At 37.0% G+C, this 26,756-nt stretch overlaps 1 protein-coding gene across 1 annotated transcript in view; it reads left to right on the forward strand.

Moving 5' to 3' along the window:
- The first annotated feature begins 1,618 nt into the window (after nt 1-1,618).
- FAM114A2 (family with sequence similarity 114 member A2) overlaps nt 1,619-26,756 on the forward strand; it is a 36,600-nt gene continuing 11,462 nt past the window's right edge. The window contains 9 exon segments of the mRNA XM_007946425.2: nt 1,619-1,766; nt 1,769-1,827; nt 2,176-2,275; nt 2,701-2,793; nt 10,148-10,239; nt 11,504-11,638; nt 12,140-12,298; nt 13,334-13,457; nt 21,787-21,866. Of these exon segments, the coding sequence (XP_007944616.1) occupies nt 1,619-1,766; nt 1,769-1,827; nt 2,176-2,275; nt 2,701-2,793; nt 10,148-10,239; nt 11,504-11,638; nt 12,140-12,298; nt 13,334-13,457; nt 21,787-21,866 (990 nt within the window).

Consider the following 26,756-nt stretch of genomic DNA (forward strand, 5'->3'; position numbering starts at 1 on the left):
ATATGAGTAGAACATATATATGTTTATATGTAGCTAAGGCCTTGGTGTGTGTTTATGCATGCATGTGCAAGATACATTTATTTCTTCCCTGATGGTAATTGGGGTTATCCTGGAAACCAGTATTTGCTCTCTGTAGAACACCAGTAGTGTCTTGACCTTAATGTATCACAGAACTATACTTCTGAAGGAATTGAATTAATTATCATTGCTATTCAAAAGCTGATTTGACATAAATTCTATCTGATGTCTTTCTTAATCTTGTCTCAGAAAAACTGAGGTAGAAAACCAAGCCAAACCAAAACCATTGCCATCAACTCATAGCAGCCCTCTTGGACAGAGTAGAACTGCCACATAGGGTTTCCAAGGCTTTAATATTTACAGAAACAGACTGCTACATCTTTCTTCCATGGAATGGCTAGTGGGTTTGAACACTGACCTTTCAGTTAGCAGAGTCCTTAACTGCTGCACCACCAGAGAGGAATGATTAATAAGATTGTTAAAGCACAATCAGTAAAAGAAAAAATTGATAAATTGGACCACATCAAAATGAAAAATTCTGTTCTGTTAAAGACCATGTGAAGAGGATGAAGCTACAGACTAGGAAAAAATATTTGTAAGCCATATATCCAACAAAGGACTTATATCTAAAACATGTAAAGAGCTCTTAAAACTCAACAATAACAAACCATTAGAAAATGAGCAAAATATGTGAATAGATATTTCACTGAACAGGGTAAACAGATGGCAAATAAGCACATGAAAAGATGGTCAAGATCATTGGCCTTTAGGGAAATGCAGCTTAAAACCACAATGAGATATCACTACATATGTATCAGAATGGCTCAAATAAAAAGTGTAATACCACATACAGGCCAAAGTATATCATGCATTGTTGGTGGGACTGTAAAATGCTACAGCCACTCCAAAAGAGTGTGGTAGTTCCTTATAAAACTAAACATGTACTTACAAAACTAAACATGTACTTACCATATGATTTAGTAATTGTACTCTTGAGTGTTTATCCTAGAAAAATAGAAACTATTAAATAAACTGTGATACATCCATACCATGGGATACTACTCAGCATTATGTTGTTTGAAAAAAAGTCAATCTCAAAAGGTTACTTACTATATGATTCCATTTGTATAACATTCTTGAAATGACAAAATTTTAGAGATCAGTGGTTGCTGTGGGTTGAGGAAAAAAGCTGGGAGGTGACTGTGGCTAAGAAAGTGGCATGAGACATCTTGTGATTGAAACTGCACTGTATCTTGTCTATGGTGATGGTCAAAGCAATCTATACATATAATGAAGTTGCATAGAGCTAAATACATGCATCCACACATCACACACAAAAAATGAGTGTATGTAAAACTGGAGGTATCTGAAGAAGGTCGATGAATTAATTTCCTAGTTGTGATATGACACTATAATTATATATGATGCTATCATTGCAGTAACAGTGAAGAGTATATGGCATGTCTCTATATTATTTCTTATACCTGTGTGTAAATCTACAATAATCTCCAAGTTTGAAAGAATCATTCATAACAAAAAAAAGCCTATATAAATAATATGTTTTCTGGGGGCTTTTATTTTACCAGGTCATGTTCTAATCATGTCGGATAAAGATGATTCTGAGACTCCAGTTATAACTGAAGCAACCCCTATTCCTGATGAAGAGAACTGTGAGCCAGGAAAGGATTCTGAGTCTTTTGACCAAAGCAACAAACTAGAGAGTAAATCAGAACCTGTAGTTTCTACTCGGAAAGACCAGAGACCAGATCTTTCAGTGATTCAGAGACTTCAGAAGTTCTCCCTGTTCAGGCTTCACAGGCTGCAGGCAAAGTAGAGTATCTGTTAAAAAATTGGGATTAAAATATGTTGGGGAATTTGGAATCACTGCCAATTTAGTATTATATCTATTTCTTTCCTTTCATGGTCATAAAACACCATTTTCTCTGTCATATAAATCCCTTTAAGGGCAATTGCCTTTGGTACATGATACTTAAATACTGGTAACACTATCTCTTAGTCAAACAATACATTTCTTTAGCCAGATAATATTTGTTCATGCATATCTGATAATTAGATACCTTGTTTATACATTCTGATTCTCTGTTAATTTTTCCATTTCCCTCTTCCTTTTTTTCCTTTGCCAACTGCTAAAAATAGGAGCCTGTTACCAAAGAGATATCTCAGACTGGATGGGGTTACTGGGGCAGCTGGGGCAAGTCTTTACTTTCCTCAGCCTCAGCTACAGTAGCAACAGTAGGTAAGATCAACAGTCATTTGATTAATTTTTGTGTGTATTTTGCTATGTATCTGTGTTAAAAACAACTTTATTAATAATTCTTCCTTGCTTACTGAAATGTAGTTTGAGGATACATTAGTAATGGTGGGCTGATTTATATTGCCACTAGAGTTTGAAGTATTTCCTCATTAGAAGGTTGAAGTCTGGGAATTGTTAACGTAAAACTACCCTTTGATGATGACATAAAACATGACTCAATTTTATTTATTTATTTATTTATTTTTAATGAGACACCCTGACAGCCTAAGGATTAGTTAGTTGTGTGTGGTTCAAAATAACATGTCATTATAATGATTTTAAAAATCTGCTGGTTTGACTTTTTCTCAGTTTTGGTAACTACTAGCAAATAATATTAAAACATAAAAATGTTGCCATTTTTCTGTTAGGACAAGGTATTTCAAATGTCATTGAGAAGGCAGAGACTTCCCTTGGAATCCCAAATCCCAGTGAAATTTCAACTCAAGTCCAGTATGCATCAGGTCAGTATATGGAAACACTAAGACCTAGAATACTATATTAAAATGGAGTATTTGAGCTCATTTTAAGTATATATTTGTTGAGTGTCTCTGATATTCAGGGCATCAGGAGACTGGGATAATAAAGAAGATTTAGAATTCTCACTGCTAGTTAGAGGAATGTGTTCTTCAACCATTCATGTATATCTTCACTTTACTCTTCATCTATGAAATGAGACTATGTTTTATGTCTGTTTTAAACATTAAATAAATAAGACCCTGAATGTAAAATCTAAAAAGAGGTTAGCATTATGCCTGGCATAGTTGAGTAGCAACTTAACAGAGTTAGTTGAATTTCAAACTATTGTGGCACAAGAAAATATTTTAATGTATTTGTTTTGAAGGTATATTTTTTTGTGTTTGGATTTATGTGAAGGTGAAGTTCAATTCTGGAAGGCTGCTTTGATCCAACAGGAACCTACTCTAACTTAAATCATAAAGGGCAGGATTAGAACAAGGACTCAAGAGGGCCTGAGACCAGAAAATAGAATGTCCTTCAAGGCCTGGGTTTGCTATTTCCATCTCTCTGGGGCCTTGTCTTTAACTTTTGCTTCTCTCTGTTCATCTATATCATTTTTTTTCTCTGAACAGATTTATTTTATCTGCTTATCTTCCCCAACTCCAGCTTTACATTAAGTCCTAGTATAAGTCCCCATCAGACACTAACTAGCACAAGTTATTTCTCCTTCTAAATACACAGGAGAGAATGGCCGAGGTGACCTAATTCTCTCTCCTGGGAATTTAGAAGTAGAAGCAAATGGTGGTAGTTAGTTTCTGGTGGGTACTTATACCTAAACTTTTGTCAGAATCCTGGGGTGGAGCAAAGGTACTTCCTTGCTAACCAAAAGGTTGGTGGTTTGAATATGTCCAGTGGTTTGAGTATACTGGTGTCCAGGAGAAAGATCCGGTGAGCCACTTTTGAAAAATTAGCCACTGAAAACCCAATGGAGCAAGGTTATACTCTGATATACTTGGGGTCACCATAAGTTGAAGTTGACTCAATAGCAGTTTTTTTTTTTTTTTAACTTGTGTTACGTGTCTATTCCTGGTCTAATCAGCCATAGCCATGGGACAAAGTCACATTAGGCAAACATGGCTGCAAAGAACTACCTGTGAGAGTTGGGGGCATCATTCTTATTGATGCCTGTATCAATTAGCCTACTTTGGTTACAAGTAATAGAATATACCACCACTCATCTGTCAATTTATTGTTCTGTGGTGGCTTGCTTGTTGCTGTGATGCTGGAAGCTATGTCTCTGATGTTTCAAATACTAGCAGGGTCACTCATGGTGAACGGGTTTTCAGACTAAGGCATATTAGGAAGAAAGACCTGACAATCTACTTTGGAAAATAATCGACCAGTGAAAACCTTATGGATTACAGCAGAACATTGTCTGATATAGTGCCAAAAGATGCTCCCATGGAGCAAGATGGTGGGTTTGAAACACTGGTTAGCAGCCAAATGTCTTAACCACTACACCACGAGACTTCCTTCCTCAAGTTGGTAGGCACTCAAAATACAACTAAGGAAGAATTGCCTCCTCAAAATAGAGTCACCCTTAATGATGTGGATGGAGTAAAGCTTTGAGGACCTTCATTAGCTGATGAGGCATGACTCAAAATGAGAAGAAACTGCTGCAAACAGCTAGTAGTAATTGGATCATGGAATGTTTGAAATATGAATCAAGAAAAATTGGAAATTGTCAGAAATGAAATGGAGTGCTTAAAGATTGATATCATAGGCATTAGTGAGCTGAAATGGGTTGGTGTTGGCCATTTTGAGTCGGACAGTCATGTGGTCTACTATGCCAGATGCCAGGAAAGATAAAGATGAACATTGTCGCAATCATAGTCAAAAAGAACATTTCAAAATCTATTACACTGCCAGTGACAGGATAATATCCGTATTCTCACAAGGAAGACCAGTTAATATGAATTACTTAAATTTACACACCAACCACTAATGCCAACGATGAAGAAATTGAAGATTTTTACCAAATTCTGCAGTCTTAAATCAATCAAACATGCATTCAAGATGCATTGATAATCACTAGTGGTTTTAACATGAAAGTTAGAAACAGTAAAAATCAGTAGTTGGAAAATATGACCTTGGTGATAGAAATTATGCCAGAGATTGAATGATAGAATTTTGTAAGACCAATAACTTTCATTGCAAATACCTTTTTCCAACAATATAAACAACAGTGGATGGAATACACAGGAATCAAACTGACTACATCTGTGGAAAGAGATGATGGAAAAGCTCAATATCATTAGTCAAACAGGGCCAGGGGCCTACTGCAGAACACACATCAATTGCTTGTCCGTAAGTTCAAGGTGAAACTGAAGAAAATTAAAACAAGTCTGCTAGAGCCAAAGCATGACCTTGAGTATATGCCACTTGAATTGATAGACCATCTCAAGAAAATATTTCATACATTAAACACCAGTGACAGAAGACCAGATGAGTTGTGGGATGATATCAAGGACATCATATATGAAGAAAGCAAAAGGTCATTAAAAAGAGAAGAGAGAAAGAAAAGACAAAAATGAGTATCCGAAGAGACACTAAAATTTGCTCTTAAATGTAAAGTAGGTGAAGCGAATGGAAGAAATGACGTAAAGAGCAGAACATAAAATTTTAAAAGGCAGCTCAAAAAGATAAAGTAAAACATTATAATTAAATATTCAAAGACTTGGAGTTAGAAAACCAGAAGGGAAGAGTACACTTAGCATTTCTCAAGCTGAAAGAACTGAAGAAAAAATTCAAGCTTTGAATTTCAGTATTGAAGGATTCTATTGACTAGAAGAGATCCATATTTGTACCCATTCTGAAGAAGAGTGATCCCACAGGATGTGTAAATTATCGAACAATATCATTAATATTGCATGCAAGTAAGATCTACTGAAGATAATTAAAAAACGGTTGCATCAGTATGTTGACAGAGAACTTCCAGTGGTGCAAGCTGGATTCAGAAGAGGGCATGGAACAAAGGATATCATAGCTGCTGTCAGGTGGATCTTGGCTCAAAACAAAGAATACCACAAAGATGTTTGTGTTTTATTGACTATGCAAAGACATTTGATTGTGTAGATCATAACAAATTGTGGATGACATTGAGAAGAAAGAGAATTCTAGAACACTTGATTGTGCTCATGAAGAACCTGTACATTGACCAGGAGGCTATTGTTCGAACAGAACAAGGGGACACTGAATGGTTTAAAATCAAGAATCTTATTCAGTCTGTATGCTGAGCAAATAATCCAAGAAGCTGGACTATATGAAGAAGAACATGGCATCAAGATTTGAGGAAGAATCATTAACAACCTGTGATACACTATGACACAAGTTAGCTTGCTGAAAGTGAGAATGACTTGAGGCACTTACTGATGAAGATTGAAGACCACAGTCTGCAGTATGGGTTACATCTCGGTATAAAGAAAACAAAAGTCCTCACCACTGGACCTGTAAGCAGCATCATGATAAATGGAGAAAAGATTGAAGTTGTCAAAGACTTCACATTGCTTGGTTCTATAATCGACGCCAGTGGAAGGAGCAGTCAGGACGTTAGATGACGTATTGTTGTTGTTGTTGTTATGTGCCATGGAGTCAGACATGACTCATAGCGACCCCTCCTTGGGTTTCCCAGGCAGTATCACTACGGAAGTAGATTGCCCAACCTTCCTTCCGAGGAGTGGCTGGTGGGTTTGAACCACCAGCCTTCTGGTTAGCAGTCAAGTGCCTTAGCCACTATGCTATAGCACTGGGCAAATTGGCTGCAAGGGACCTCTTTCAAGTGCTGAGGAGCAAGGATGTCTCCTAGAGGACTAAGGTGCGCCTGACACAAGGCATGATATTTTCAGTCGTCTTGTTTGCATGTGAGAGCTGGACAATGAATAAGGAAGACTGAAGAATTGATGCTTTTGAGTTGTGGTGCTGGTGAAGAATGCTGAAAGTGCCGTGGACTGGTAAAAGGACTAACAGATCTGTCCTGGAGGAAATGCAGCAGAAATGCTCCTTGGAAGCGAGAATGGCCAGACTTCTTTGTCTCACCTACTTTGGTCATGTTGTCAGAAGGGACCATTCCCTGGAGAAGGATGTCATGCTTGGTAAGATGGAGGGTTGACAAAAGAGGGGAAGGCCCTCAATGAGATGGATTGACACAGTGACTGCGATGATGGGCTCAAGTATAGCAAGGATCATGGAGCTGGCGTGGGACCGGGCAGTGTTTCTTTTTGCGGTGCATAGGGTTGCTATGAGGCAGACATGACGGCACCTAACAACAACAACATTGGCAGAAAATTCATTGACACAGGATACATCAAAAGAAGATGGAAGGAATACATAGAGTCACTGTATCCAAAAGAACTGGCAACATTCAGCCATTTCAGGAGGTAGCATATGATCAAGAACCAATGGTCCTAAAGGAAGAAGTCCAAGCTGCACTGTAGGCACTGGCAAAAAGCATGCTTCCAGGGGTTGATGGAATATCAGTTGAGATGTTTCAGTAAGTGGATGCAATGTTGTGCTCACTGTTCAATGCCAAGAAATCTGGAAGACAGCTACCTGGTCTACTGACTGGAAGAGAGCCAAATTTGTGCCCATTCCACAAAAAGGTGATCCAGTGGAATGTGGAAGTTATTGAATAATATCATTAATATTCCATACAAGTAAAATTTTGCTGAAGAGAATTGAAAAAATCGTTGTAGCAGTACATTGACAGAGAACTGCTAGAAACTCAAGTTGGATTCAGAAGTGGACATAGAATGACAGATATTGCTGATGTCAGATGGATCTTGGCTGAAAACAAAGAATACCAGAAAGATGTTTACCTGTGTTTTATTGACTGCAGAGACATCCGACTGTGTGGATCATAATAAATTATGGATATCATTGAGAAGAAAGGCAATTCTAGAGCACTTAATTGTCCTCATAAGGAAACTGAACATAGATGAAAAGGCAGTTGTATGAACAGAACAAAGGGATACTGTGCGATTTAAAATCAAGAGGGGAGGGTGTCAGGGTTGTATCCTCTCACTGTACTTATTCAATCTGTATGTTGAGCAAATAGTGTGAGAAGGTGGACTCTATGAAGAAGGCAGCATCAGGATTGAATGAGGACTCTAACAACCTGTGATATGCAGATGACACAACCTTGCTGGAAATGAAGAGGACTTGAAGTACTTATTAATAAAGATAAAAGACTATAGCCTTCCGTATGGATTACATCTCAACATTAAGAGAATAAATCCTCACAACTGAACCAATAAGCAACATCAAAGATTTCATTTACTTGGATCCATAAATAGCACCAATGAGAGCAATAGTCAAGAAATCAAATGTATTGCATTGGGCAAATCTGCTGTAAAAGACCTCTTTAAAGTATTCAAGATCAAAGATGTCACATTGAAGACTAAGGTTTGCCTGACCCAAGCTATGGTATTTTCAGTCATCTCACATGCTTGTGAGAGCTGCACAGTAAAAACAAAAGACCTTAGAATTGTTGATGTATTTGAATTGTGGTGTTGGTGAAGAATATTGAATGTACCATGGACTGTTAGAAACAAAAACAAATCTGTCTTGGAGGAAGTATAGCCAGAACGCTCCCCAAGAAGCACGAATGGCCAGATTTAGTCTCACTTACTTTGATCATGTTGTCAGAAGGAACCATTACCTGGAAAAAGATATGCTTGGTAAAGTAGAGGGTCAGTGAAAAAGGGGAAGACCTTGAATGAGATGGAATGACACAGTGGCTGCAACAATGAACTTAAACATAGCATTTGTGAGGATGGCACAGAGCTTGGCAATGTCTCATTCTGTTGTATGTAGGGTTGCTATGAGTCAGAACTGACTTGATGGCACCTAACACAAACAGCAATGCATATCTGTTTGATTTCTGCTAAAAATAAAATTTTCTAGTTTATAAAGTTTTATAACTTTAAATACCAAAATAAATAAATAAATAAATAAAAACCCAAACTCACTGCTATCAAGCCGATTCGAGTCATAGTGATCCTTCCTTGGGTTTCTGTGATGGTATCTCTATGGGAGTAGATTGCCAAATCTTCCTTTTGAGGAGTGGCTGGTGGCTTTGAACTGTTAGCCTTCTGGTTAGCAATCAAATGCCTTAGGCACTACGCCACCAGAGCTCCCAAATAGACTGGATTTTTAAAAATCAGGTTTATTGAGGTATAATTTACATAAAATAAAATTTACGATTTTTTTGGGATACAGTTTTATGTGTTTTGATAAATGTTTGCAGTCCTCTTTACTTTATATAATCATGGTATATTGTAATTATGTAGATGTATTTTCTCTATCTGTCTAGACAATCAAGATATATTGATTGTACTGTGTAGTCAAACACTTTTTCCTACTCCCATCTCTTGACAACCACAGATCTATTTTCCAATGCTATGTTGTTGTTAAGTGCTATCAAGTCGGACCCGACTCATAGCGACCCCTCCTTGGGTTTCTGAGGCAGTATCATTACGCAAGTAGATTGCTCCATCTTCCTTCCGAGGAGTGGCTGGTGGGTTTGAACCGCCAGCCTTCTGGCGCTGGCTAGAGAAGGCTACCAGAGAGCTTCCAGTGCTATAGTTTTGCCTTTTCCTGAAGGTTGTATAATGGAATCATAAAATACGTACCCTTTCAAGCCTTGCTTCATTCACTTGGCACTGTGATTTTGAGATTCCTCCATGTTGTTATATATATCAGTAGTTTGTTCAAAAGACTAGATTTCATTTTTGAAATGAAATTAAAATGCCGCCTATCTTAGTTTTCATTTAAATGTAGGCTAATGATTTAAAATGATAAAGCAAAAAGGGCTAAGACCTCATGTAGAAAAACTCACTGCTATCGAGTCAGTTTGACTCATAGCGACCCCTCCTTGGGTTTCTGAGGCATTATCACTATGGAAGTAGCTTGCCCAGTCTTCCTTCCCAGGAGTGGCTGGTGAGTTTGAACTGCCAGCCTTCTGGTTAGCAGCAAAATGCTTTAGGCACTATGCCACCAGAGCTCCCTGCTTTATTAGTATCTATCTGAATTTTTAGCAATTAGATTTTGCTTTGGTGGCATAGTGCCTAAGGCATTTGACTGCTAGCCAGAAGACTGGCAGTTCAAATCCACCAGCCTCTCCTGGGAAGGAAGACTGGGAAAGCTATTTCCATAGTGATACCACTTTGGAAACCCAAGGAAGGGTCACTATTAGTCGGATCTGACTTGACAGCAGTGAATTTTTTTTTTCTACTAATAAAGCAAAAATGATTAATGGACCTCCCTTTCATGTTTATACTATGCATTCCCTCTCTCTTGTAGGAGAGACAAATGCCAAAGAAAATGAAAATGTCTCCCCAGTGGCTAGGCCATTTGGTGTGTTCTCTACCATCTCTACTGCTTTTCAGAGCACAGTGAGTAAAAAGTGCTGGGTGACCTGTTCCTTCCCATTATTATAATGAGTTTGCTTATCTTCAGTCATTTATCCCTGCTTTATTTGAAAAGCCATTGGACTGATTACTCTTGTGGAGTCCAAATCACTGGTAATCATTTTGATCTTAGGGTAGAGAATGACTTGAAAATTTTCTTCAAAGAAACAGAAGAGGAAGTAGGAGATAAAGAATAACAGAGAGGCAATATGTATATTTTATGAACTAGAAATTCTTAATTTGGTATCCCTAGAATACTTTTTCCCTTTACAAAAATATTTATCTTATAATTGTGTCATTTAGGAAAAAGGGTAAATGTGGTCTTTATGATGGATACTTGTAAAAATGTAGATGATTGGAAACATTTTTAAAAGGAATACATAGGAAGGTTAATATCTTTCCTATATGAGGGTAGATTTCTAGTACTTTTTTATTTTAACTTTTTATTGAAGTGTAAGAAAAGTGAAATCGTAAGTATTTGAATTTTCTTTTCACAAAGTGAGCACACCCAGAAAGAAAACAGAACGTTATAGCACCTCAGATGCCCCTTGTGCCCTCTGCCAGTTATCGTGCACCCAAACCAAAATAACAATTCTGATTTCTGTTGTCCTAAATTATTTTTGTGTACTTTTTAATTTTATATAATTGGAATATACTCTTTTTTTTGTATCTAGTTTCTTTCATTCAATATTATGTGTGTGAGCTTTACCCATGTTGTTATAGTTTGTTTATTTTCTTTGCTGTGTTCCATTGTGTGATTATGTCACAATTTATGTATTCCACAGTTAATGAGTTTTGGGGTGGTTTCCAGTTTTTAGCTACAAATAGTGCTGCTGTAAATATTCTTATACATGTTGTTTGATGGACCTTTATACACATTTCTATTGGGTGTATGACTATGAGTGGAATTGCTGAGTTGTAGGACATGTATTGCCACTCCTCGGAAGGAAGATGAGGCAATCTACTTCCGTAGTGATACTGCCTCAGAAACCCAAGAAGGGGTCGCTATGAGTTGGGTCCTACTCGACAGCACATAACAACAACAACAACATGCATATGTTCAAGTGTAGTAGTTATTGACAGTTTTTCAAAGAAATTGTCCCTATTTACACTACCACAGTGTATGAGTGCTTCAGTTGCTTCACATTCTTACCAGTGCTTAATATTGTTAGATACTACTTTTTAACAAACAAAACATGCAGACATATTTTCTCAATATTGTTGTAATGAGATTCTTTGTGTGTTCTAGGGAAAGAGCGTTATAAGTGGGGGTTTGGATGCCTTAGAATTCATTGGGAAAAAGACAATGGATGTAATAGCAGAAGGAGATCCTGGATTTAAAAAAACCAAGGGTCTGATGAACAGGAATTCTACATTGTCTCAGGTACTATTTGTCTTTACAAGTTTACTTCCTGTTTTTGTTTTGATCTGAATTTTTGTCTATTTTACCTTAGGAGCTTATTAATATTTCCTTTTGAAGAATTTTCAATGAGTTTTTATGAAAGGAGTTTTGGTGTTTTTTTTTTTTTTTAAATAATAGTGCTAATGCTTAAAAATGCCCAGCTCTTTTTCTGCTCCCTTTTCCTTCCTGTAGAAGTGTCTTGTCAGTGCAGTTTAATATGCCAACTCCTATCAGAGTTGCTTATTAGATAATGTTTTAAACCACTTTTGGCTAAACACCTGGCTTCTTGGGTATTATTTATGCTGTTTAGGATCAAACTGCATGTGATCATTTTTATCCTGTAGCTCTTGAGCCTGTCACATTTGAATTGCAATGCCAAGAATGAAAGGGCAGTGCTCTGTACTATAACTCATCTCAGCTTTGCTTCTTTCAAGTCTGAAAACCCACCTTGAGTTCTCGTTACTTGCCTTCATATCTTTTCAGGTTTTGCGAGAGGCAAAGGAGAAAGAAGAGCTGCAGACCTCCAAAGAGGTTACCATGGAAACAGACAAGAAAACTCATTATGGGCTACTCTTTGATGAATTTCAAGGCCTTTCTCATCTAGAAGCTCTGGAGATGCTTTCCCGAGAAAGTGAAATAAAGGTAATTCCAAACCAAAATAACAACTGGAAAAAAATCTTTAGGCAAAGGAATGCTGCATAGTTTCTTTTCTCTTTGTAGAATTGGGAGGTGAAATGCATCTCAAATATGGAGACTTGAGACTCTCTGGAAATACTGTACTGAAACAAAAAATAAGCTAATGTTTGAACTAATTGTTAGAAATAGAGTGAGTTTAGTGTTATTTCTCTGAAATTAAAAAAAGGGTAGATCAGTGAAGTGATCCCAGTAGCATATATGTTATTTTTCCTTCATGTTGGCCTTTTAGTTTAGTTTTTTTTTTTTTTTTTGCTTGAACTACCAATTTGGAGTACCTATTGATTTAAGCTACCATTTGGCTAGTTACCTGTTAGCTTTCACTTAGTTCAAGTCTGTTTAATTTCCTCCTGATAAGTAGTCCCTGGATTATGAATGAATTTTGTTCCTAAATCTGTCTTTAAGTCGAATTTGTATGTAAGTAGGAGCAGTTAGATGTGGTTTGTATCTAACATGAGTTAGTCAAATGTTTGCCTTAGTAAATGGTATACAGTGTACCTTTCTATGCATCAAATACATTAAAGACACATTTCCAGATACACTAAAATATCTTTAATATAATACTACAGTTATAATAATAATAATAATGTTTAAATGTGCATTATAAAGTAACAACCAGTAGTTTTTACAAACCATTGTATTTACCTCAAATTTTTAATGTAATGTGCTTTGTGGAGGTTGGTTCATAACTACAGGTTGCACATGATTGGATGTTTAGAACCTGGGGACTTCCTATATTTCTAAGCTGATTAAGTGCTAATAAATTACACACATTTCTGACTTGTATTGTTTTAGGAAGTACAAATTCTCTCTAAATATCACTTTATGTAACAATCACTCTTTTATGTTAAGATTCATGCAAAGAATATTTGTGTTGACTGGTGAGCTCATAATCTTGATATCAATTTGATATACAATCTCTTTTCCATTTGATAATATTTTCCTTTTTCTTTCATACTCCCACATTTTATTATATCCATGCAGGTGAAATCTATTCTTAATTCTCTGAGTGGAAAAGAATTAGAAACTCTAACACTTGAATTAGAGCAACTCAAAGAAGCTTTTTCCCTAGCAGAGTTCTGTGAGGAAGAAGAAGAAGAGAAAAAAGGTGATATGGATGTTCATCATCTAAGTGGGGAGAATATATTGTGTTTGTATGTAGTTCATTGCCCTTGAAATTACTTTCCTTCTAATCACACTAGCCTGATTTTCCTCTTTTAGAAGAAATTTTCATGCAAAATTCTCTATAGCCTATTCCCTGAACAGGCAGTGATGTGGGCCATCAGCATTATGTGCATATCTTCCCACCCCCCAACTCTGTGTAGCTTCTTCAAGTCTAATCTTGCAACTCATATCTCTTGCCTGCTTTTGCAGTTAGAGAACTGCCCTTTTGAGATTCTTGCTTCAGTTCTAATTGGTTATTCTTATGAGCTTTTGTATCCTTAGACCTTTTACCTGTATTTCTCTGATTCCTGTTGCCCCTGACCCTTTCTTGAATTAAGGCCTACAGGGTAACAGTCCAAAACATGTTTTTTTTCCCCAAGAGTTTTTTTTTTTTTAAATCTCATTTCAATATCTGCATCCCTCAGGAAATGGAAATGTAGTAACTACTGATTTTTGCAGAATTAACAGGGAATGAGGTAGTTTTCATAAAATGTTATTTTCTGGGTAACTGAATCTTAATCTCTAACAGTTGTTTTGTTTGAACATTTTAGCTGAGGTATCACTTAGAAGCATTACATACTATCTGGCCTTTTTAAAAGTAGAATCTGATGAATACAATTTTGCCTTTTCTTGTTGAAGCAATAAACATAAAAAATAAATAGAAAAATTATCTCAGGGTCTATTAAGACATATTAGGACCAATCACTTATGTGGTAGATTAAATTAATGGTTCTCAAATTAGTTTATAGATCATTGGGTTCCTAAGACCTTTCCCAAGAATTTTATGAAGTCAAAACTTTTAGAATAAAACCAAGATGTTATTTGATTTTTCACAGTGTTGACATTTGTGCTGATGGTACAAAAGCAAGGGTGGGTGCCTTAGCTTGAATCATGAGAGCTCTGGTGGCATAGTGCCTAAGGCATTTGGCTGCTAACCAGAAAGCTAGTGGTTCAAACCCAAGAGCCACTCCTCAGAAGGCAGATTGGGCAATCTACTACTGTAGAAATACCGTCTCAGAAACCCAACCAAGGAGGGGTCACTATGAGTCAGACCTAACTTGACAGCAGTGAGTTAATTTTTTTTTTTGGTAGCTCGAATCAAGGCAGTGGCACCAAACTGTGGTACTGTTGGCCACTGTATTGTTACTAGTATATTTTCACTGCCATGCCCTCATAGTGTAGAAGTGCCAGTTTTGTTGCTCAAGCAGTAAAAATGATTTCATTTTCTTAACGTTATTAATTTCTTACTGACTTTGTTAATTTTATTAAACTATTTTATTAATAAATTAAGCATTTCTTTTTAAAATTCCATGAAGTATGATGGTTATCTCAAGGCAAAGCACTTGTGCTGTTGTTTGAGTTGTGAGCTAAGCTGCTAGCTTTTTTCATGGAATATGATTATTACTTGAAAGATAACAGTCAGACACACTATTCAGAGTAAGGTATTTGGTAAACATTTTCTTGAAAAGCAATGAAGTTAGACTGTCATTTCAAGGAAAACAACTGAAAATATGGCTAATGAGAAAATTTGGACTTCAAGAAAAATTAAAATTTTGTAAAACTCCTATTTGCCACTGTGATGAATTTGACAGCTTTCTTGTGCTTGTAGATTTTTTCTGATGGAATTGGAAGTGATAATAAAAAATGCATTTTTTTTTTTAGTATTTTATAATGAAATATATTAGCGTTAGGAAGATCTGCATAACTTAGTGAACCAATATTTTTCAAATGGCCAGTGAATGATATTACAAAATTATGCACAGGCAAAAGGTGCTTTCAAAGTACAAGATAGACCAATGCGTTTTCATTGAATGTAACTGAGTGCTTTGTTCATTGTACGGCTTCAGATTCTACATTGCAGCTAACCTTTAAGAAATGACTACTTGTTAAATTATAGTATAGTTTTAAGACTATCCACAGTTATCTGAACAAGCTATTAAAATACTCAACCTCTTTTTAACTATCTTCATGGAGCTGGATTTTCTTCTTAAACAAAATATTACAACAGATTGAACACAAAAGCAGATAAAAAAATCCAGCTGCCTTCTGTTAAGCCAGACATTAAAGAGATTTGCAAAAATGTAAAACAGTGGCACTCTTCTAATTTTTTTTTAAATATAGTCATTTTTTTAAAAAAGAAATGCGTTATTTATGCTAAGTAAAGAGCTTATTAGAGGAGCTCTGTGGTGCAGTGGTAAAGTGCTCAACTGCTCACCAAAAAGTGAGCAGTTTGAATGCTCTAACTGCTCAGTGGGAGAAAGATGTGGCAGCGTTGGAAACCCTGTGAGGTAGTTCTGTGCTGTCCTGTAGTGTCACTATGAGTCAGAATAGACTCTGTGGCAATGGGTTAATTAGGTTATTATTTTTAATGAATTGATTAATGCTTAAAGCATTTCAGTTTAAATTTTAATATGATAAATATTGATAAATATAACTTATATAAACAAAAGCTTTTTTTTTTTTCCTTTCAAAAAGTTTCAAGTGTGTAAAGGGGTTCTGAAACCAAAAAGTTTGAGAGCTCCTAGATTAAATTGTCCTAGACCCTGATGGCACAGTACTTAAGCACTTGGCTGCCAAAAAAAAGGTTGGGGGTTCAAACCCACCAGCTGGTTCACAGGAGAAAGGTGTGGCAGTCTGCTTCTGTAAAGACTGACATCTTGGAAACCCTATGAGGTAGTTCTACTCTGTCCTGCAGGACAGAATGAGTCAGAATTGATGGCAGTGGGTAGACCCCTATGCTCTTAAAAATGTCTCTGGTTGCTTTTTCAATTGTACATCTTTATTTCCTTCTGTTCATATATCTGTCTCTTTTACATCTTTCAACTGTCAGTGAGCTTGCTTCTGATATCCCCTGAACCTCATTTGGTTTTCTTTCCCTAATCTACTATGGATGGAAAACCAGAGAGCTAGTCTTATTTTAGCTGTTTATTAAGAACAAAGAACTATGAGTAAGGGTCTTAGGATTTCTCCTTTGAGAGAAGGATATAAATTCTGAGTGCATAAATTCTATACATGCACAGGGAAAGACTTTCTTTTTTATTCCCATTTGTGTTCTGTGTTGCTTTTAAGAAGTAAAACGGCCTGACTGTATAACATCTTGCTAAATTATGTCTTGCTCCATGTAAAAGTATTGTTCCTGATTAGAAAATGGTTCTTGAAAATAAATTTTTATAGCTTGAATACAAATGTTTGTATCTCAGTATCTTCTCCTGAGATGTTGAGAAGGCAATATAGCATGGTGGATAAAAGCATGGAGTTTGGAGTATAGACGTAGGTTCCAAATCAAGCTCTGCCATTGACTAGCCATATGACCTTAGGAAGTTACTAAACACTGAGCTTCTGTTTCCTCCTCTGTGAAAAGAGGATGATAGTTCTCCTCAGGTTATTATAAGGAATAAATGAAATATTATATTTAATGTAGGGCACATAGTAAGTACTCAACAAATGGTAGATATTTTCAGTATTAGGAAAGCATAAAGATTTATAGTTTGAATGTCTTGCTTAGAAGGAAACCTATGAGTTAATTTTCATTTGCTGAAGCTGCTCCATTGTTCCTAACCAAGCCCTAATATGACAATCCCCAGTTATTTATAAACTTAATTTATTTGTACATGGTACCATTAACAGTATTTGTTTAATTTAGTCAACATCTGGCTTTGCATAAGTAATGAGAAATCCTGATCTTTAAATACCATTCAGAGGACTCCCAGGGGTTTTCTAAACAGATGGATTTGTATCTATGATTCCTATCTCCCGTACCTGTTTGCCAGAGATGAGGACTCAAAAAAGATAGCACTGGATACCCCCTTATTCCAAGTCCCCCCCCCACACGCACATACCCCTCCATTACCTGCCACAGTCATCCCAGTGATTTCAATTGACAATGTAACAGTGACCTTGGTATTTAATTATGTCTAAGAAAGAAAAAAGCTGTTAAAAAAAAGTGGCAGTAGCAGAGGGGAGGGAGAACCTGATTCTGGTGACATTGGTCATCTGCATTTTTTCAGCAGCATCCCTAGTTCTTGTCCATCTGTGTTATGTATGTTGTTGTTGTTGTTGTTATGTGCCGTCGAGTCGGCCCCGACTCATAGCGACCCCTCCTTGGGTTTCCGAGGCAGTATCACTACGGAAGTAGGATTGCCCAACCTTCCTTCCGAGGAGTGGCTGGTGGGTTTGAACCGCCAGCCGTCTGGTTAGCAGGCAAGTGTCTTAGCCACTATGCTACCAGAGTTATGTATGTAGTCCCTAAGTTTTGGAAGGAGATTTTCTGATTGAGGAGATTCCAGTCTCTCTCCTGAACTCCTTCAAAGAATTAGCCCTGCCTTATTTCCATCTTTGTACACTTGTATTTTAACACAACTGCTTTTTTTCTCTTTTTCTTAAACAGGTTTATTGCTTTGTAATTCACATGCCATATAAATCTCCCACTTGAAGGGTACAATTCAGTGGTTTTTAGTGTATTCACAGAAATGTGCAACCATCGCTACAGTCAGTTTTAGAATATTTTCATCACCTCAGAAAGAAATCTTGTGTCCTTTAACTATCATTCCCCTAATCTCTCCTTCCACCTTCTTCCAGCCCTAGATAACCACTTTCTATCTCTACAGACTTCTCTATTCTGAGCTTTCATATAATGTTGACTTTTGTGACTGACTTCTTTGACTTAACATAATGTTTTTAAGGTCCATCCAATGTTTTGAAACATTCATCCATCATGTATCAATACTTCATTCCTTTTTATAACTGAGTAATATTCCATTGGGAGCTCTGTTAGCGTAGTGCCTAAGGCACTTGACTACTAACCAGAAGACTGGAGGTTTACACCCACCAGCTACTTCCATAGTGATACCGCCTCGGAAACCCAACGAGGAGTTGCTATGAGTTGGGTCTAACTCCACAGCACAAAACAACAACAATATTCCATTGGGTGTACCACATTTTGTTTATCCATTCATCTTGTTTGAGCTGTTTCCACCTTTTGGCTATTACAAATAATGCTGCCGTAAGCATTTGTGTACAAGTCTTTGTGTGAACATATGTTTTTTTTTCTTTCTGGTATGTACCTAGGAGTGGAGTTCCTGGATCATATGATAACTGTAGGTTTAACAGCCAGATTATTTTCCAAACATTTTATACTGATATATAACTGATTTCTGTCAACACTTGTTATTACTTAAAAAAAATTTTTTTAAATTACCTGACTTTTTGATTCTAGCCATCCTAGTGGTTGTGAAGTGGTATATCATGGTCTTGATTTGCATTTCCATGACTAATGATGTAGAACATCTTTTCATGTGCATATTGGTTGTTTGTACATTGTCCTTAGAGAAATGTCTATTCAGAACTTTTGCTGCTTTTTAATTGGGTTGTCTTTTTAAATTAGATTATAGGAATTCTTTATATATTCTAGATACAAATCCCTTATCATATACATGATTTGCACACATTTTCTACCATTCTGTGGGTTGTCTTTTTACTTTTTTTGAAGCACAGAAGTTTTAAATTTTGATGAAGTTGAATTTTATTGTTACTTTTGTTTCTCATACTTTTGGTATCACAACTAAAAATCCTTTTGCAAATCCAAAGACATGAAGATTTGTCCTGATATTTTCTTCTAAATATAGTTTTAGCTATCACATTTAGGTCTTTTTAGTAATTTTTGTTTATAGTGTGACGTAAAGAAACAAGTCCTTTTTATACTCAGGACTCTACAGAGGTAAAAGTACATGACATTGATCTCCAAAGAGTTGTGATCACAAACTCTAAGGAGTAAAAGCTTAGTGAGCACTCCTACCTAATATAAGTATATCTGAATGCTTATAAGTTATGTTGTTGTTGTTTTTATGTGCCATCAAGTCAGGCCCGACACATCACAACCCCTCCTTGAATTTCAGAGGCAATATCACTATGGAAGTAGATTGCCCAACCTTCCTTCTGAGGAGTGGCTGGTGGGTTTGGACTGCCAGCCTTCTGGTTAGCAGTCAGGTACCTTAGGCACTACACTAGCAGAGCTTCTTTATAAATTATACACATGTAGTATTGTAAAATATATATTAGGTAAATTCTAAAATATACCCGAAAATAGATTTTTTTTTGAAAGAATGAAATAAACATCTATAAATAAAAGTTCCATTATTGTTTTCCTATACTCATTGGATCATTTTGTGAATCCTTTGGGATGCATCTGGTGGTGCAGTGCCTAAGGCATTTGACTGCTAACCAGAAGGTGGGCAGTTCAAACCTGCCATCTACTCTGCGGAAGGAAGATGGGTAATCTACTTCCATAAGGATTTACCACCCCAAAAACCAAGAGGGGGTTGCTGAGAGTCAGAGTCAACTTGATGGCAGTGGATTTGGCTTTTTTATTTGGTTTTGGGGTGCATGCATCTCACTGCAGATTCAGATTTCTCTCCTGTGCCCAAATAATGTAGAACTTAATTAGGAAGACAAAATGCCTGCCTAAAAGTCAGGTTTTAGATTTCATATAGTAGGATATGATTAGAAGTTGTTTACATGAGTTTTACATGTCAGAATTGTTATCAGTTACTGAAATAAGCTTTTCCCCAAACTATATGGGACCTGGGATCACTAAAGCATTTGAATTCTCTCCCTCAGATGCCAAGAGATAGAGGGACAAAAGGATAGTAGAGGGAGAGAGAGGTGCCAAGATAGAATTATATTTTTTCTGGGGATTTTCGGAAGGAAATGGATATGAAACAGTAATAATTTGCCCTGGCAAGCTAGGGACTGGCGATCAATAAATATTCATGTAATATTATTGTAAATGGTAGAACACTCTGTGCACAGGAGTTCTCAAGGTTGCAGAGAAGTCTTGGAGTAGGCCTCAGAGTGGGGATAGGTTAGAATTTAGATGTGTGGAATAGGAAAGTGCATTTCTTGCTATTTGTGTGGATATATTAGTTGTTTAGGAGCTCTGGTAGCATAAGGCACTTGACTGCTAACCAGAAGGCTGGCGGTTCAAACCCACCAGCCACTCCTCGGAAGGAAGGTTGGGCAATCCTGCTTCCGTAGTGATAACTGCCTCGGAAACCCAAGGAGGGGTTGCTAGGAGTCAGGGCTGACTCGAAGGCACATAACAACAACAACAACATTAGTTGTTTGGTCCTGACTCACATTTGCTTTTATGTTTCTAAGTGTAGGTGTTCTGTGTTCCCCATCATCTCTTACCAGATTTATTTCAAAAGCTTCCTTGTCATCCTTCCAATATTCCGTAATCCCATTTCTTTGTTTCTTTTTATTTATCATTATCTCTTACCTTGTTCCTGGATTATTACCTCAGCCATCATCTTCCCTTCCTGTTCCCCTTCCAGTACATTTCCCACCCAGCAACCAAAGTGATCTTCCTAAAATTGAAATTTGATCATATCAGTCTTTGCTTAAAATCCTGCAGTGGCTCACCACTCTCTCAGTGTGATGTTTGAATTCCTTATGGTGGTGGTAATAAGGCCTATTATTATTTGGATGCTACTTAACCTTTCTGGAGTCCCTGGGTGATGCAAAAGGTTAACACTTTCAATTGCTCAAAAGATTTAAGATTTGAATTTACCCAGAGGTGTCTTGGAAGAAAGGCCTGATGATTTGCCTCAGAAAATCAGCCATTGAAAACCAGCTGGAGCACAGTTATACTCTGACATGCATGGTGTCAACCATGACTCAGAGTTGATTTGATGGTAACTGGTTACTCACCTTTCTAGTAGCTTCTTCCCACTCTTCTTTTCCTCCTTATATTAGACGTTCCTAACTAAATTAAAATTGTTGCCATGTTCTCCATTGGGTTTTTGCACTTGTTTCCTCTGCTGAAAATTCTCTTCCCATTCTCTTAGCTAACTTGTACTCATCTCTTAGATCCAAGTTAAATTCCACTTCCTTGGAATCATACCCGTAGTACCTGGCCTTCATCACTTTTGCACCTATGTTTCTTGGATGTAATGCAAAGGGTACTGGTCTTGAAGTAGGGGTGAGAAGGCCAAGACTTGACTCCTAATTTTTGCTATTAGGGGGAATCTTTTAATCTCTAATTTCTTTATCTCTAAAATGAGATAACATCACTTTTCTTAGTTGACACCATTGAAAGAATGCATGGATATAATGTACATAAAACGATTCTGTGAGAACTAATGTAGCATGCTCATGTAAACTGCTGCTACTGTTACTACTACCATTACTGCTATAACCACCTCCTCCCTGTCCTCATGACTTCTTGATCCTCACCAGTCTTTCTGCAGTGTTTTACATGGTATTTGGTTTTTCAGGGGATGAAGACTTTACCAAAGAAATCACAGAGCTCTTTTCCCAGCTGCACATCTCCTCCAAACCAGAGAAACTGGCCAGAGTAAGTTATTATTTCTGGGTGATTTGTATTATTTTACTTGTATAGGGTTTAGTGGATAAAAAGCATAAGATTCTTAATTCTTGGCATGGGTATCACAAAAATCGAGGAGATACTCTGAATTCCACACTTTCTACCTACTTTCTGCTCCCTCAGATAGCATGCCAAACATATCTTCATCCCCAAAACATATTCCATCCTTAGGCCACAGAGTTGGTCAGTTAACTTTTTCATGATGCACAGGACATATAGCACCCACCTACATTTTTCTCCTCTGGGGTTTATTGGGCAGTTGTTTTCCCACTCACAATGCATGTAGCCATCAGGAGAGGACCTGTATAACTTTTTGGAATGGAAGAAAAGGGAGTGTGCCACAAATTACTGTTTTTACAGGGTATTGTAGCCTGGAGGTCTGATTTTGCAAAACTTTTGTCTCTTGTGGCTTTTTTACCGGGAGATAAGCCTTGCAAGCTGATTTCCAGGTTCCTGTGCGTTATTTGGATGTTGTCTTATATATGCTATTTGATGCTGATCTTAAACAGGCCTGCCCTATTCACTCTGAGTTCTGACTAAAGTACTTCCATGTTCCAGATGTATGAAGACAGGTCAGGAGTCATCAGCAAAAACGAAGACCTGAGCCATGAACCTCATTTCCACATACTAAATAGTCATTATCTGAGTTGTTGGGCTCTGGAAAAAGGCACCTTCTGGCTCCTTAAAGGCAGGGGACCATATCTCTTCATCTCTGAATTACTCAGAGCCCTGAGAACAGTGAAACCTCAGTATAGTAGATATGCTTGTCCACTGGCATCATGAGGGCTGGTCAGAACCACCAACTTTAACCTTTTCATGAATCAATTATTTAATGCTTTAATTTTTTTTTTTTTTTTTAATAATCATGTGTTTTCATTAATGGAAGGCATGCTGAATCAAGAAGCATTTCTGAAATTTTGTTATGAAATATGGATTTTGATACATATTATGCGGGACACATATGTTATGGTCTACATTGCTGCCTATTCATCCTCTTCTCCCAAACTGGAGAAACATTTCAGGACTAGAATCAGCAGCAGGTGCACATGGCCTCCTGGCCAGGGAGAGGTGATAGCCATTTCATAGTTAGCACAGTCATCTTCCCCTTCCCTGCCCCAATAAGGAATATGGTGTTTGGTTTGTTATCCCACTCTCTTATGCCCAGTGAAAATGCTACATTCTTCAAGAAAGCTTTCAGACCACACTCTAGCAGCTCATCCCTTTTAGCTGAACTGCAGCATTTTACCATAACACTTTCTCTCTTAAATCATAGTTTTTTTGGTTTGTTTTGAGAAATAATTTTAAACTAATAGAAAAGTTGCAAGAATAGTACAGACAACACTCATATTCCCCTTAACTTAGGCAGATTCACTTATTGTTATCATTTTACCTCATTTGCTTAATCATTTTTATTTGTACACATGTGTATTCTTTCTCTCTCTCTCCATATATATATATATATTAATACATACACTTATACACATACTATTATTACTATTTTTGGAACCATTTGAGAGTAATTTGCAAATATTTTAGCCCTTTACTCCTGAATACTTTAATATGTATCTCCTAAGAATACAGATATTCCTTTACATAGTCACAGTATGGTTATCCACTTCAGTAAATTTAACATTAATACTGTATTTTTATTATTTAATTGTCCATAGTCCATTGACATTTTTGAAAAACAGTACTTAAGGCATTTGATTGCTAATCAGAAAGTTGGTAGTTAAAACCTATCAGCTGCTCTGTGGAAGGAAGATGGGGCAATCTACTTCCATAAAGATTTACCATCTTGGAAACCCAGTGGGGATTGCTATGAGTCCCAATGGAGCTGATGTCAGTAGATTTGATTTTTTTTTGGTTTTCTTCCTTTTATAAAAAATAGAACATTCCTCATTTGGGGTTTGTCTGGCGTTTCTGATGATTAGAGACATGGTATGCGTTCCCAGCCAAAATATTCCTTAAGTGGTGTTTTGTCCTGCTCAGGATACCAAATCTAGAGGCACATGATGCCCATCTGCCCCTCATTGGCCATGTGTTGTCTGGTTTCTCACTGTGCAATACTATTTTGTTCTCTGTTACTGTGGGAAGATACTTCAAGACCATACAAATATCCTGCTCCTCATCATAATTTCCCTCCTAGGTTTAGCATTGAATCAATGACTCTTGCTGAACCAGTCTTTACTGTGATGGTTGCAAAATGGTGATTTTTTTTTCAACCCCCAAATTCTGTCCATTTTTGGCATTCTACTGTAGTAAAGAGTTCTCCTTTCTCCTTCATTCTTTCTTTATCTGTTTGTTACCCATATGACCTTGTGGGTTTTTTTTTTTTTTTTCCCTGCCACAGTAGTTTATAATTCATTACTACCCTTAATTATTTTGAAGTACACCTTGTCCTTCAAGCTGGCCCTTGTGTTCTGGCATGCCCCCATCATTTTTTGAACACATCCTTCCTTTCTGTCATAACAAGATATTCCACAGTTCTTGTTCTTATTCTTCATGTTGTGTGACTTTGGGCAAATCCCATTCCTTCTCCAGATCTTATTTTGTTCAGCTAGAAAAAAATAAATTGTTGGAGAAGCTAACCTCAAAGATTCCTTTTAATTTCTTAGTCCAGATCTCCCCAATGGGAAGTTCTCAGTGGAATCATGGGGGAGTAACAGTAACAATTTTGGAAAGGGATGATGAATTGGCTTGAGTTGCCACAGTGGTTCCTGGTGAAGTCATTTTGTGTATGCCATACGCCTACTAAAATATCTTGTTCAAGTGTAAAATTTATGGCATCATTGTTTTCTTTTATCTGGTCTTATAACTCCCCATATTTCTTTCTTTTTTTTTTTTAATCTTAGATACATCAATTCCTGGTTTTTCTGTCATTTACCTTTCAAACGAATTGTAAAGAACTTCTCATACTGTTTGGACTATTAGTCAATTGTTAGGATTTTTTCTGGCTTCATCTCTCACTGTATTCTTCTTAAACCTCACCACTCCAACCTCATCTCCTATGATGCACCCCCACACTCTATATTCTTCTGATACTATCCTTCGTCTTTTTCTTAAATACACCAAGCTGATTTCCTTCTGCTTACAGTTCTTTTTCCCTAAATATTTGTATGACTGACTCCTTTTTATCTTTTATATTTTAGCTCAAAAAAATATCCCTCCTCAGAGACCCTTCCTAATCATCATCCAGACTTAAGCTGCCCTCTATCCACCCAGTCCTCACTCTTTATCACTCCCTTTCATTTATTTTTCTTCATGCATTTATATATTTGATTGATTCTTAATTGTCTTTCTTAGTAGAATAAAGAAGATCAGGACCCTAGTTAAATTCATTGCTGTATCCCCAACACCTAGCACAATGTGCAGTAAATATTTGTAAAACATAAATGGACTAATAAATTCCTACACCTTGTACTCTGGCTTTGCCAGTTACCTCACAGTTTCCTCAACACACCTTGCATTTTCTTCCTTCTGAGCCTTTATAGAGTTCATTCTATTAGTTTTTTGTTTGTTAGTTTTGGAGAGGCTTAAGAAGTAGGAAGGTTATAGATCAGAGCCAGATTGTTTCAGAGGGATTTTGAGGTAAACCATATGTTACAGGAGAAAGAACCTTGCAGTGAGTGTCTGGGTATACAGGTTCTGTTCTAGCTCATTAATACTGTGGCCTTGGGTGAAAACCTACCAATTAATCCTTAAAGGCCCAACTCCAATTTCCATATCTGTAATAAAACCTGTGATTCTTTTAGATGAAATGACCTAATGTTTTCTCTAGATTCCTATTGCTTGCTTGCAGCTTTGAATACATTCGGTCTTGTATGAAGTTATTCAAGTGGATACCTTCATTTCATGGCAATAAACACTTCTTTAGAAATCAGAACTCTTATCAGTTAAAAATGATAGGAACTTAACTCAGGCTGGCTTAAGGAAAAAGGAATTTATTAGCTCAAGAAACTAGAAAATCAAGGAGCAGGACTGGCTTTAGGCATGGTTCTACCTAGAAATTCAGTCCCCCTCCATTTCTTGGCTCTGCTTTCTTCTGCTTTTTTGACTTCATTGTTAGGGAAGCTTTTCCTCATGCCAGTGGAAGAGGATAGTTGTGTTAAAAAGCCAAAGGAAACTAGAAATAGCCCAGAGCAGCAGAATGGATAAATCGTAGTATATGCATAAAATGATATATTACACAGCAATAAATAAGAATGAAGTATTGATACATGCAACAATCTAGATAAATCTGATAGATACTATGTTGAACAAAAGAAGCCAGATACAAAACAGAACATATTTATGGTTCCATTATATGCATTTTAACAACAAGTAAAAGTCTATAGTGAGACAGAAGAGTGGTTACCTTGAGCAGAGGGAAGGAGATATAGTATTGACTAGGAAGGAACATGAGAGGACCTTCTGGGTTGATGAGGATGTTCTCTATCTTGATCTGCCAGTTACATAGGCATATATATATGTTTTGGTTCTCTAGTGCTGCTATAAAAGAAATACCACAGATGGGTGGATTTGACAAACAGGGATTTATTCTCTTCTAGTTTAGGAGTCTAGAAGTCTGAGTTCAAAGTGCCAGCTCTAGGGGCTGGGTGAAGGCCCCTTGATCTTGGGCTTCAGCTCTGCCTCTTGCTCCCAGCCCACTGAAGCTAGAGGCTTCTTTTAACTTAGGCAGTTGCTGGCTGGTGAGACTGACAAACCCAAGGTTGACAAGTAAACTGGCACAGACCAAAGATTATCAAGCAATACGGCAGGCACTAGTTCAAGTCTAGAAACAGTCCCAAGACTGGCATTCACTGATGACTTGGTCAAATGCAGGATCCAAATGTGCCGAGAAGATCAGAGACCTTTCTCAAA

This window comes from Orycteropus afer, unplaced genomic scaffold (assembly GCF_000298275.1).
Source record: "Orycteropus afer afer isolate SDZICR_OR568_19922 unplaced genomic scaffold, OryAfe1.0 scaffold00160, whole genome shotgun sequence".
Classification (NCBI taxonomy): Eukaryota; Metazoa; Chordata; class Mammalia; order Tubulidentata; family Orycteropodidae; genus Orycteropus; species Orycteropus afer.